We start from the raw sequence: 12,789 nt of genomic DNA on the forward strand, positions 1-12,789 counted from the left end.
GAAAAACAACTAAAGAGTGAACAGCAAGAGTCAAGCCAAGAACTTAACACAATTATACTAAATTGTTATATTAAAATGTATGCAACCTTTGTAATTCATTTATATCATTTGCACAATTTAATTTTTACTTTTTTATCTAAGTGACTGGATATACTTTAATGCAAAATATGCACACATAGCTGTTTATTAATTTTACCTGTATCCTAGTTTCAAAATTTTATTTTGTATTCTCAAAACTTAACTGTCCTTGGAGATTAATGAAGATTTATTATTTTATATTGTTATATGAAATAAATATACTTCAAATGCCTTTTAAAGTCTATAAAAGCCTAACAAAGGCTGTTTATGGAGCAGGTTGCATCATGAAAGCAGACATGTTGAGATAATGATGAGTTTTGCTTTTGCATGACACTGCATTCATGTTGCGATGTATACTTATAAGTCGAGGATGACTGCCAAACAAGCCAAGCTCAAAATAAACAAATTATAGTGAAAGTTTAATGTAATACACTATCAGTCAAAAGATTTGTAATGTTTTTTAAAGTCTCTTCTGCTCACCAAGCCTGCATTTACTTGATTAAAAGTACAATAAAAACAGCACAATTTTTAAATATTTGTATTATTTAAAATAACTGTTCTCTATTTTAATATATTTTAAAATGTAATTTATTTCTGCGATTTCAAGGCTGAATTTTAAGCATTACTCCAGTCACATGACCCTTCAGAAAACATCCTAAAATTCAGATTTGCGGCTCAAAAAACATCTATTATTATTATGATGTTGAAAACAGCTGAGTAGAATTTTTTCAGGTTTCTTTGATGAATAAGTTCAGAAGAACAAAAAAATTATACTGACTCCAAGCTTTTGAATGGTATAACGTAACAATAGCTTTTTTTTTATTTCAGATAAATGCTGATCTTTTAAATATTGATAATAATAAATATTTCTTGAACAGCAAATCAAAAGACTGGAGTAATAATGCTGAAAATTTAGCTTTGATCACAGGAATAAATTACATTTTAAAATATATTCAAACAGAAAGCAGTTATTTTAAACAGTAAAAATATTTCACAATATTACTGGTGCTGTATTTTGGATCAAATTAATATAGGCTTGGTGAGCAAAGAGAATTCTTTAAAAAAACATTACAAATCTTACTGTTCAAAAACTTTTGACCGGTAGTGTAATTTACTGTAATGATATGTTCACATGACAAATTGAGTATAATATCGGAGCACTGTTATAGCATTATCAAAACGTTCTTTTTAAAAAAGAATAAAAAATAAACAATGCAAATAGATTTATGAGATTTAATCTGCCAGGGAAATGTAACACAATGTTGAACGTGCAACATTACCTATTGCATTATTAAGAATATGCATCTATTTTCTTCGGTTTAATAGTGTAACAGTTTATATTTTTTGTTTCTATTCAAACACTGTTAAACACAAGCAAATAACTTACTTGGGAAATAAACACCCAAACAGAATACATAAAATACGAAACAACAACAGTGACTTAAATGTTATAGTACGTGAATGGAGAATGGAGAATCCTGCCACTGCTGCTAGTCATTCACATGAAACAGCAGTAAACCAAAAAAATCACTGAAACAATAAAAACGGTTCATATGAACGTTTAAGAAACACACTGTAGGTAAAGAATGTTCACAGATACTGCATGGCTTGACTACAGGAAGGATGACTGGTTGGGGATGAAGAGTCTTTGGCCAGAAGAACAGGAGATGGGTAGGGGAGGTGAGATGGGGGCCATGGGGTATGCTGGGTAAGGCAGAGACCTACATCCAAAGGACAGGAAACCAGAGCCAGAAGGTGCAGGAGGAGAAACATTCACAGGAGAGCCAGGGGAACTGATAGAGCAATCTGTTACACGGAAACACACAGGAAAAAAAGAGTTTACAGTACAATCATACCCGAAGGTCTACAAGCACAAATGTGAAGCTCCACTTAATTTCATATAGTGATGCACAAAATATTGCTATTGGACGATATTAGAGACTTTTTAAGTAGCCTACGTTTTTTAAAAAGAAAGCTTCTTGCACTGTAAAACAGTAATATTGTGAAATACAGTTGAGGTCAAAAGTTTACATACACCTGGCAGAATCTGCAAAATGTTAATTATTTTACCAAAATAAGAGGGATCATTCAACATGCATGTTATTTTTTATTTAGTACTGACCTGAATAAGATGTTTTACATAAAAGATGTTTACATATAGTCCACAAGAGAAAATAATGGTTGAATTTATAAAAATGACTCGGTTTAAAAGTTTACATACGCTTGATTCTTAATAGTTGTTCACGAGTCCCTTGTTTGTCTTGAACAGTTAAACTCTTCACTCTTCAGAAAAATATTTAGGTCCCACAAATTATTTGGTTTTTCAGCATTTTTGTGTATTTGAACCCTTTCCAACAATGACTCTATGATTTGACATCTGACTTTTAACACTGAGGACAACTGAGGGACTCATGCAACTATTACAGAAGGTTCAAATGCTCATTGATACTTCAGAAGGAAAAACAATGCATTAAGAGCCAGGGGCCGGTTGCACCAGCTGGCCGTACGCCCGGTTGTAAGACTAGGCTGGACGTAAAATGCGCTTTAAGTCGTGCGTAGAATTTATACCCGTTGCACCATCTCGGCGTAGTGCTACGTCTGACACTAAATCTTACGCCTAATCAAAGGTAGGTGTAAAGTGAAAGGTAACGATTTGCTCGGACATGATTTGTTTTTAATTAACTATTGCAGATGCCTACTGTAACGTTTATGGTATTTTCGGGCAGGATAATGTGGCCTATAAACAATTATTATGGGGAGAGGTCAAGCAACACATGCAAGCAACGCGCAAACTTTGCGCAAGAGTTATAAAAGTGAAAGTAAAAAAGAAACTACGGCTAACACTGCATTAATGGCACAAATTCTCTCATTGACAATGAGAGACGAATCTACTTTACCATAACGGTATATAACTGTCTTAAATTATTCCCTTAATATTTCTATTCGACATCTTGCTTGGGACAGTAAATGCTTGGAAATACTTAACGTCTTGAATTCCTCTCATCATTTGCAACGTTCTGCCATCCAATAATGGCAGTAAGTGCTGTGCTTACTTTCAATCAAAAATAAAGTATGATGTCTTGACCAATTCAGTTTTATATTAGTAGTTGTAGCCACTGCAGCGTGGATGTCGTCTCAGCTATCACTGCGGGAGAATGTGTTTGCGTGGATGCGCATCATCTACGCCGGGCGTAGTTGGGCCTGGTTGTAGTTTTAGCTGGTGCAACAGGTGTAAATATTTATCATAAAGTTAGATGTTGCAAAGCCCAGCGTAGGGCTTACACCCAGCTTTTTTACGTCTAGCTGGTGCAACCGGCCCCAGGGCTGTAAACTTTTGAACAGAATGAAGATATGTACATTTTTCTTATTTTACCTAAATATCATATTTTTTTCATTTAGTACTGCCCTTAAGCCAAAATAAGTTAAATTTACCCTGATCTTCGATTCAAAAAGTTTTCACCCTCTGTCTCTTAATGCATTGTTTCCTTTTGAAGCATCAGTGAGTGTTTGAACCTTCTGTAATAGTTGCATATGAGCATATGATTTTAATTGTATTCAAATTTGAGTATAATCAAAATAACTGCTAATTTCATCAGTTTTTATTTGGTCATCTAACACTCACAAAGTTAAAACTGTAAAAGCACTAATAATTTATCAACACCGTTAAATCGAAATCCTAAAATATTTATTCTTTTTACTGTACTTTATCTTTATAATATAGTGATGCCTACATTCACTGCATTTCAAGTAGTTTTGATTTATTCAGACAAAACAGAACTGTAGATTTTTATAATTGGTCATTTATCCGTTATAAGCCATAACATGAAAGTTATTCTTGTTATACTGTATGTGTCTGACATCATTTTAATAACAGGCACTTTCCTAATTTCAGGTTGTTTGTTACTCAGTATTCTTTTAAATGCTTTACAGAAATGAAAACTACAGAAAGAGCAACTGAAATAAACTAACCCAGGTTCCAGAGTGCATTCTGAGCAGCAAGCTCCTTGGCATCTTCCAATATGGTGCAGGCTTTATCAGGCATGAAGCTGCTCCTGGTGCTGCTGATGACCACTTTGTAGATGAGCAGCATTTTTCCCTCTTGTCCGGCCAGGGAGTAGAGATGATACTCCGGCAGTGACCAGTCATTCTTGTGGCAGTAGTAATCAAGCAATGATACAGCTGAGCTCAGCTGGCTGGGCTTCAGGGCGTTCAGGCTGACTGGGACCAAAGTGGATCCAGGTAGGAACGGATACACACAGCGATCTAAATCTACAGCATACGGGCTGCCCAAATGAGGCGGCAGGCTGAGAGGGCGTGCGGTTAACCCATCACTTATTGCTCCGATTCTCACATCATCTCTGCTCTGGAACAAGAAGTTGGAATCACTGTAATTTCCGGCAGGTGTCACTCCACCGTAGCTACTCCTCGACCCGGATCTTTGCTTCCCGTCTTTGCTGACAGGCTTGGCAAGAGTCACCTCAATGGGCGAACCATCAATGAGTTTCCCATTCATGGATTCAAGAGCAGTTAGGGCATCCTCACGGTTACAGAAGTGGATGAAGGCATAATCCGTCAGCTTCTTAACACGTTCCACGGAGCCAGGTTTCAGGCGTGAGAATTCAGAGCGAAGCGTCTCCTCTGTGGTGTTTAACATGAGATTACGAACATAGAGGACTCGGACTCGCTGCATGGTTTCCTCATCTAATTCTTTCTCTGGTTCAGCCCAGTCAACCTGGATGGTGTGACCCCACAACTGAAATGTTCCTGAAATATTAAGTTGACATTGACACACAGCAAGTTGCATACTTGTGAAAAGTTCTAACAATTGTAATGTTTATGTGTCATGGTCAAGCCCTCACAGATTTTCCCTTAAAAATAAGTACATACAGTTGAAGCCAAAAGTTTACATACACCTTGCAGAATCTGCAAAATGTTAATTATTTTACCAAAAAAAGAGGGATCATAAAAATGCATTTTATTTTTTATTTAGTACTGATCTGAATAAGATATTTCTCATAAAAGATGTTTACATATAATCCACAAGAGAAAATAGTAGTTGCATATGAGTCCCTCAGTTGTCTTTGGTATGAAAAGACTGATCTCAAAATCATACAGTTATTGTTGCAAAGGGTTCAAATACACAAAAATGCTGAAAAACCAAAGAATTTGTGGGACCTGAAGAATTTTTCTGAAGAACAGCAGGCAGTTTAACTGTTCAGGACAAACAAGGGACTAATAAACAACTATCACTAAACCAAAACAGCTGTGGATCGTTCAGGTAACAACACAGTATTAAGAATCAAGTGAATGTAAACTTTAAACAAGGTTATTTTTTATAAATTTAACTATTATTTTCTATTGTGGACTATATATAAGCATATTTTATGTGTAATATGTTAGTTACACAGTACTAAATAAAACATAACATGCATTTTGTATGATCCCTCTTATTTTGGTAAAATAATTAACATTTTGCAGATTCTGCAAGGTGTATGTAAACTTTTGACCACAACGGTAAATAGTACTGCTTGTTTGCTTTCTAGTTGAATCTTTCTGTTCAGAAGAAAAAGGGTTAAAATTATTGTACATTAAATTGAAAATAACCCAGAAAACACCATGTCTGCAATAGACATGAATAGAATGTCCAGAGACAAAACTGTCCATGGATTCCCAGCAAAGATTACTTGTTTTATTTCTATAATCTAGTGTATCCTGAATCAGCTGAGATATACTTAATAAGGAAAATTAAGGATGGGCAGGCCAGGGACTATCCATTAGGAATGGACCAAATCGTGAAAAAGTGTGGAATAATTTAGATAGTTTTTGAAAAAAGTCTTATAAGAAGTCTCACCAAGGCAGAATTTATTTAATCTAAAATATAGTAAAAGCAGTTATATTGTGTAAAATGACTACAATTTTAAATATTGTGCTGCTTGATATTTTTGTGAAAACCGTGAAACTTTTTTCACTATTCTTTAATAAATACCCACCCTTGAGCAATGGAAAGAATGATGCTTGCCATATCGGCAAACACAAATAAATCTTTTATATATATATTTCCACTGTGCTTTTGCACCTGGTATGAGTTTCCTGCGAGCCATGGCAGCTGCTTTATGGGATTCATACTCAACAAAGGCAAAGCCACGATTCTTCATCCTGTCCACTGCACTGGGATACACAATCACATCCACAACCCCTTCAGTCACCTGTATTTAGAATTGAATTAGACATTAGTTCAGACCAACTGTTTTATTATATATTTATTATATAAATGTCTTTTATATTGTTGTAGCAGTTCTGTCTAGTTTCTAATAAGTGCAGTTGTGTGATATACTGACCTTCATCATCTCTTCTTGGATCTCCTCTTTTTTCTTGTCTTTCGGGATGGAGCCGATAAAAAGGCGACAGTTGTCCAGACTCACACATACCCCTATGAACTTCCCAGGGCGGATTTCGTAGTTGTCCAGGAGCTGGATGGCTCGTTGGGCTCCCTCTCGGGTGGTGTACATGACGAAGGCGTAGCCACGGTTCTCCCCGCTGAACTCCATCATCAGACGAAACTCGTAGATGCGACCGGCCCGCTCAAAAACAGGAACCAGCTCGTCTTCATACATGTCTCTTGGGATTTTTCCCACAAACACCTCACAACCTCTTGGAGGAGGAGGGCCCTCCCAACCTGAGACATAATAAAGTTAAATACATCTTGAGGAGTGGAGTAATTAAACCAAGCCATATATTTACAAATCCATCTAATTGTAAACTGTTAAAGTCAGCATGAAATGGTTTTTGAGGTCATTTTATGACCGTAATATGATATGTGATGGTATTATGCAAGAAAAACCATGGGCTGGAGCTTCATTCTATCTATCTTGAATGAACTAGATTGTGAAAAGGAGGTATGACATAATATAATTAATGGAACAGTAAAAATTGCTAACATTTTTTCCCAGGATTCAAAGATTTAGAAAGGCTAATTCATTTACAATAATAGCCTAAAATAATGCCTTAACAGCTGTATTATTTCTGTCATCATTTACTCAACCTTATGTCTTAACCTGACTTCACCTGTGGACCATAACATAAGATATTTCGAAGAATATTGGTAACCAACCAGTTTCACTTTGGCCACTGAATTCATATTAAGTGACAGAAATACACAAATTGCACATAGAAAACTAAGAATCTACAGTGCCCTCCACTAATATTGGCACCCTTGGTAAATATGAGCAAAGGTGGCTGTGAAAATAAATCTGCATTGTTTATCCTTTTAATCTTTCATTCAAAAAATTCCAACCTATCACTGAAGCAAAACAATGGAAAGCAGGGGGGAAATCTCATTATGAAATAAATGTTTTTCTCTAGTTCATGTTGACCGCAGTTATTGGCACCCAATTATTGTAACGTCCTTTATTCAAGATAACAGCTCTGAGTTTTCTCCTTTTTTGCCTGAAGAGTTTGGAGAACACCTGACATAAGATTAGAGACCATTCCTTCATACAGAAACCCTTCAGATCCTTCAGTTTCTCAGCTCCATGCTGGTGCTTTTTCTCTTCAGTTCACCTCACGCATTTTCTATAGGGTTCAGGCCAGGCAACTGGGACGGCAATGGTAGAAGCTTCATTTTATGCTCAGTGACACATTTGTGTGTTGATTTTGATGTTTGATTTGGATCATTGTCCTGATGGAGGATCCAACCACAGCTCATTATAGAACTTCTAACAGATGCAGTCAGATTCAGATTTTTTATCTGTTGGTATTTGCTAGAATCCATGATGCCATGTATCCGAACAAGATGTCCAGGACCTCTGGCAGGAAAATAAGCCCACAACATTAAAGATCCAGCAGTATATTTAACTGTGGGCATGGGGTACTTTCTGTACCAAAACCATCTGGTGGGTTTGCTGCCAGAAAGCTCTTTTTTTAGTTTCATCTGACCACAGAAGCCAGTCCCATTTGAAATTTAAGTCGTGTCTGACAACTAAATACGCTGGAGTTTGTTTTTGGATGAGCAAGGAGGATTTTTCTTAAAACCCTCCTGAACACCATGTGGTGATGAAGGGGCTGTTTGAATTTTTTTTTTAGTCTTTTGACCCCAAGACTCAATTAATCTCTGCAATTCTCCAGCTGTGATACTTGGAGAGTCTTTGGACACTTAAACTCTCCTCCTCACCATGCATTAGGACGATATAGACACACATCTTTTTCCAGTTAGATTTGTAACATCTTTAGTTGATTGAAATTCTTAATTATTGCCCTGAGAGTGGAAATAGGACTTTTCAATGCTTTGGCTTATTTCTTACAGCCACTTTCTATTTTGTGAAGCTCAACAATCTTGTTCTGCACATCAGAACTATATTATTTGGTTTTATTCCTTGTGATGGATGATTAAGGGAATTTGGCCTTTGTGCTCCTCATATTTATATTCCTGTGAAACAGGAAGTCATGGCTGGACAGTATCATACTCCTAGCCATTCTAGTGTGCTAAATAAATGCAAATATGAATGGGAATATACTTAAGAGATATTTTACTCATTATAATTTCTAAGGGTGCCAATAATTGTGCCCACCATGCGTTAGAGAAAAATATTTATTTCATAACGTAAGTTTCCCCCCAGTTTTAATTGTTTTGCTTCAATGAAAGGTTAGCATTTTGTGAATTTTTGAATGTAAGATCAAAAAGATAAACAAAGCAGATTTATTTTCATAGCCATCTTTGCTCATATTTACCAAGGGTGCCAATATTAGTGGAGGGCACTGTACCTAATAAAATGTAAGTACAGTACTGTACAGTAAGATTTTCTAGTTTACCTGGAGGTGGACCACCAAACTTCCTCTGTCCATTTTCCTGAACCATGCTGTAGCCTGTCCTGTCCATCAGGGCCAGCAGAGCAGCTTCTTTAGAGCTGTCCATCTTACTATTATCAGATGACTGACTGGTGCTTCCTTCGTCCATAACCACTTCAGAAAACACAGTGCTACCAAAGAAAGCCTTTGTGTCAGGTTTCTCATAAATGTATCACTCCCGAGGCCTTTCATTTATGACACTTAAAATGACGTAAGCGCAGCGCAGCTAGCAAACAACAATTAGCATAATAAATATCGAGCTATCAAGCAACAAAATATACGGTCTTACGCGAATTTAATGTATATTTATTAATGAAAATAACTATAAAACTTATTTAATTAATCACTATTTTATAAAAAACTTCGATAGTCGTGACAAAAATCGAAGTCATGATTTTGAGGTAAAAACGTTCGTCATATTCAACAACAACAGAACAGCCAGACCATTTAAATTAGCGGGAACCTGTAAAATCAAGTGTTCTTAGTCAAATATATTTTATATAGGAACTATGTGTTAATACTATTATGATTTAAGTAATGTGTGAGACAATTCTCTCAGCTCTCGTGAAAAAAAATGACATTGGAACTAATCTCCAAATGAATGTGAATGCCTTTAAACTGCTTCTCTTACCTTTTGGTCACTCAATAAATGAATTAAGAAATGTAAAATATGGGAAAAACTTTGTGTGACACTCGATGATCAACGGTTCGATGGTCTACGTCAAACACTATTTACCCGATAGTCGAGTTTCAACCAATGATCTGCCAGAGCGTTTCCGCAAAAAGGGCTTCATTTGATCTGCACTTTACATTTGCTATTAAATTTTAAACATTCAAGAAAAAACGTAAGCGGTCATTAAAATTATGAGGAAAATCAGGGATATTTTTTCACTTTCAACTTTATTTATTCATTTGTTTATGACTAACATAGACTTTACAATGGTTTTACAAAATATACCACGGAATTTTAAAAGAAACTTCGAGTATTATATAAATAATATACATTAGCTTTCCAGCCACAAACATTTATACAAACAAAAACATTTTCTTTAATTAATACTGATATCATTATAAGTCAAACAAACAGTAAGAAAATAAATTATCTGATGTATCTTTACATGACAGTACTGAAAAGATCACATCCTTATGTTTTTGTGTGTGTGTTGTTGTTGTTGTTGTTGTTGTTTTTAACAATGGCCCAATAGGTGACCCGGTGTAATAAAACACTATATTTTTATTTTATGTTATTTGATGAAAAAAAAAAATGTAAATATCCATTTCAGGATGCCATCCAAATAGTGAAGGGGATCATAAATGTGGGTAAAATTCCAAAGATGGACACAGTCTCCAAATAAAACATGATGAACAAGCACAACAGAAAACTTATAAGACAACTTGTTTTGCTGCACACAATCTTGCGCACAACTTTGCAGAACTGTTGAAGAGAAAATAAAGAAATTCAAAGTTAAGAATTTTGCATTTGCATTCCAAAGAATAAAAAAAAATTACAAAAATGAGAAAGGTTAGTTGCGGAGATTAAGTTGCTCTAAACACTAGGTGACAGTAAATTTTCTTTGGTGTTGCATTAGTGGAATTTTCCCAAATTTCCCAAACATATAAATGCACAATTTTATGATATCCATTGTTAATTTTTATTTCATGGAAAAGAGATCATCTGGACTGTCTAGCAAAACAAAAACAAAATAGTTCTCCTTTGATGAGTCTATATTTTAGATTTTTGTGGCAAAATCATGCGTCCAGCACAGCTGGAGAGTGGTTAGTTTTATCATACACGCTGTTGCAAAATCATCATCTTTCTTTAGACTGAAAAAAAGAAAGCAAGATGTTGTGTGTGTTTGTGCGTTGAAAAAGTTTCAAAGAGATTACAGCCTGGATTCCGCAGATTAACATTCTTGCTCAGAACCAACAGGAGCAACTGAATCAAAAAATAAATGAATAAAACACCACAACAGTCAATGATCAGATGTCTGCCTGTCTTCTTCCACATCATAGTTATTATACTGTGAATTTTTGAATTTATTTCAAAACAGTAAATGAACCAGTAAACATTGTTAGTGGTCCGTGTTAAGTTAATAAACAAATACTGATTCCAGCACAAAGTTGTTTTTTCTTAGGCCTGTTTATGAACTGAATATTTTGTGGTTTAAACAGCCTTAATACATGTCACTGCTTTCCACATTCATTTATTCTAGTTCACTTTTACTGCTTCAGTCCTGCATTGTTGTTCACCAAACTTACATAAAAGCTGTTTTTTTCTCAATCGCAGTGAATTTCTTAACCTGATTTTTGCGTGTAATCCCATTTGAAACGGAATTAGTGCTATTGCCACACATGCTTAACCTAGTTCACTAGCTACAGCTGGTCAGCATTACAAAGCAAATTAATGAATTTTCACCCTATAATGTCAAAATAAATAATCAATGTAATGTAAATAGTCAGTGCAATGTGGCTGAAAAAGTATCCTCATGTCACGCATTAGCTGACTGAAAGCAGCAAAGTATTACAGATGCTTAAAGAATTTTAAGACTCCTTACTCCCCTTAGTCCTTTAGACTACTCTGATTACGTAAGTTCACAATGACGTGAGCAAATGCATGTATGAATGCATTCTTAGTTGTTTTTGTCTAACCAAAGCAACCTAAGAAAGTGTAATTCAGTACTGAATATTAAAGTTGTTGATAGAAAATCATTTTGATACAAAATAACCTCTTTGATTAATTTCTTGATTGGTTGTTAGAAGATTTATTGTGATTATAGATTATCACAGCTGATTTTGCTCTCTTTCTCTTCTGGAAAATCTCACCTGGTAGGACTGAAAGCTCACACTGGTGCCATATCTGCAGTACATGACATAATGCTCGCAGTTGTACCACAGCAGACTGTAAACCACGGAGCCCATGAGCTTCTCGGCTCTCCTAGCCACCTCCTCACCCTCGAACGGAGACCGACTGCACACTTTGTCCATGTGGTTGAGCAGAATCTCTGCGCCGTACGCGAAGTCCTCCACCGAGTCCACCCGGACACTTGCTTTTTTTGCTATCGCGCCTAAAATCAGCCGGTTGTTATTCACCATCTTCTCAATGGCCTTCTCATCGGTAGTCAAGACTGGCAGGATATCAGGAATGAGGTGAGCCACACGGTTGTTCCCCAGATAGATTCCGAAATGTGTGAAGAGAGTTCGAGGGACCTCTAGCAGATCTCCTCTTTTGAACTTGGAGATGTCATACTGGATCACTTTCTTCTTCTTTTCGTCAAAGTCTGTGACCACAGCGATGTAAAACAGGCTGTAGAGGAACTCTAGAGGAAACATCCTGGAGATGCGGTGAGTTTCTAGATGCTCTGGCACCTGCAGGCTTTATCCCACTTGAGGCAGACTGGGGAGGGGCTTGGGGATTACAAACCCAGAGCTATTTTCAGAAAAAATGCTCGATAATAAGTACATCACATGCCTAATGAAACAAACAGTTCATAGTTCTCAACGATTTTCTCACCCTTTGTGGATTAAATTACCTAACATTTTCTATTTATGTAACAAAAAAGAGAAAGCTAGTTGTATAATGAACAAATGCTGCAGCAATGACTATATGTAACTACTTAAAATTAATTACTGAGTATAGAATTTTTCAAGATTCTCATTGGTTAAACTCTTATGCTCTTATACAAACATAAATGAACAATTTTTTTAAATTGTTAACTGTAAAAATATAAGTTTTGTACAGTTGTAAACTACATTTTCAATAACTGAAACAATTTATGTTAACTGTCTTTGGTAAACAACTGACAACACAAAAGCAAATACAGATGTAAATTACTATTTTTTTTATTATATTATTTAAGAAAAGTCTAA

General features: G+C 35.7%; 2 protein-coding genes across 3 annotated transcripts; both read right to left on the minus strand.

Moving 5' to 3' along the window:
* Window positions 1–1,328: 1,328 nt before the first annotated feature.
* rbm46 (RNA binding motif protein 46) lies at window positions 1,329–9,693 on the minus strand. 2 transcript variants are annotated; one of them, XM_051115007.1, is made up of 6 exons: window positions 9,554–9,693; window positions 8,887–9,053; window positions 6,417–6,754; window positions 6,155–6,284; window positions 4,048–4,842; window positions 1,329–1,884 (listed from the first exon to the last, which is right to left on the minus strand). In XM_051115007.1, exons 2-6 carry the CDS (start codon window positions 9,029–9,031, stop codon window positions 1,691–1,693), a joined length of 1,602 nt encoding a protein of 533 aa, XP_050970964.1. In that variant the 5' UTR covers window positions 9,032–9,053; window positions 9,554–9,693; the 3' UTR covers window positions 1,329–1,690. The 2 variants fall into 2 exon arrangements, with proteins under 2 accessions (XP_050970964.1, XP_050970972.1); XM_051115015.1 differs by lacking the exon at window positions 9,554–9,693 and having other exon boundaries at window positions 1,329–1,608; window positions 1,804–1,884; window positions 8,887–9,096.
* A 132-nt stretch (window positions 9,694–9,825) lies between these two features.
* Window positions 9,826–12,511, minus strand: lratb.2 (lecithin retinol acyltransferase b, tandem duplicate 2). Its single transcript, XM_051115096.1, has 2 exons — window positions 11,746–12,511; window positions 9,826–10,357 (listed from the first exon to the last, which is right to left on the minus strand). The coding sequence occupies exons 1-2, from the start codon at window positions 12,250–12,252 to the stop codon at window positions 10,202–10,204; spliced, it is 663 nt and encodes a 220-aa protein (XP_050971053.1). The 5' UTR covers window positions 12,253–12,511; the 3' UTR covers window positions 9,826–10,201.
* Between the last annotated feature and the right edge of the window lie 278 nt (window positions 12,512–12,789).

This window comes from Labeo rohita, chromosome 1 (assembly GCF_022985175.1).
Source record: "Labeo rohita strain BAU-BD-2019 chromosome 1, IGBB_LRoh.1.0, whole genome shotgun sequence".
NCBI lineage: Eukaryota > Metazoa > Chordata > Actinopteri > Cypriniformes > Cyprinidae > Labeo > Labeo rohita.

Bases quoted from the DNA above. Each gene is read 5' to 3' on its own strand.
- rbm46 (XM_051115007.1), bottom strand. From the start codon at position 9,031: ATGGACGAAGGAAGCACCAGTCAGTCATCTGATAATAGTAAGATGGAC. The intron at 6,755-8,886 runs GTAAACTAGAAA...ATTATGTCTCAG, and splicing joins GTTTGGTGGTCCACCTCCAG to GTTGGGAGGGCCCTCCTCCT. The intron at 1,885-4,047 runs GTTAGTTTATTT...TCCGTGTAACAG, and splicing joins GAATGCACTCTGGAACCTGG to ATTGCTCTATCAGTTCCCCT.
- lratb.2 (XM_051115096.1), bottom strand. From the start codon at position 12,252: ATGTTTCCTCTAGAGTTCCTCTACAGCCTGTTTTACATCGCTGTGGTC. The intron at 10,358-11,745 runs GTGAGATTTTCC...TCTCTTCAACAG, and splicing joins TGAGCTTTCAGTCCTACCAG to TTCTGCAAAGTTGTGCGCAA.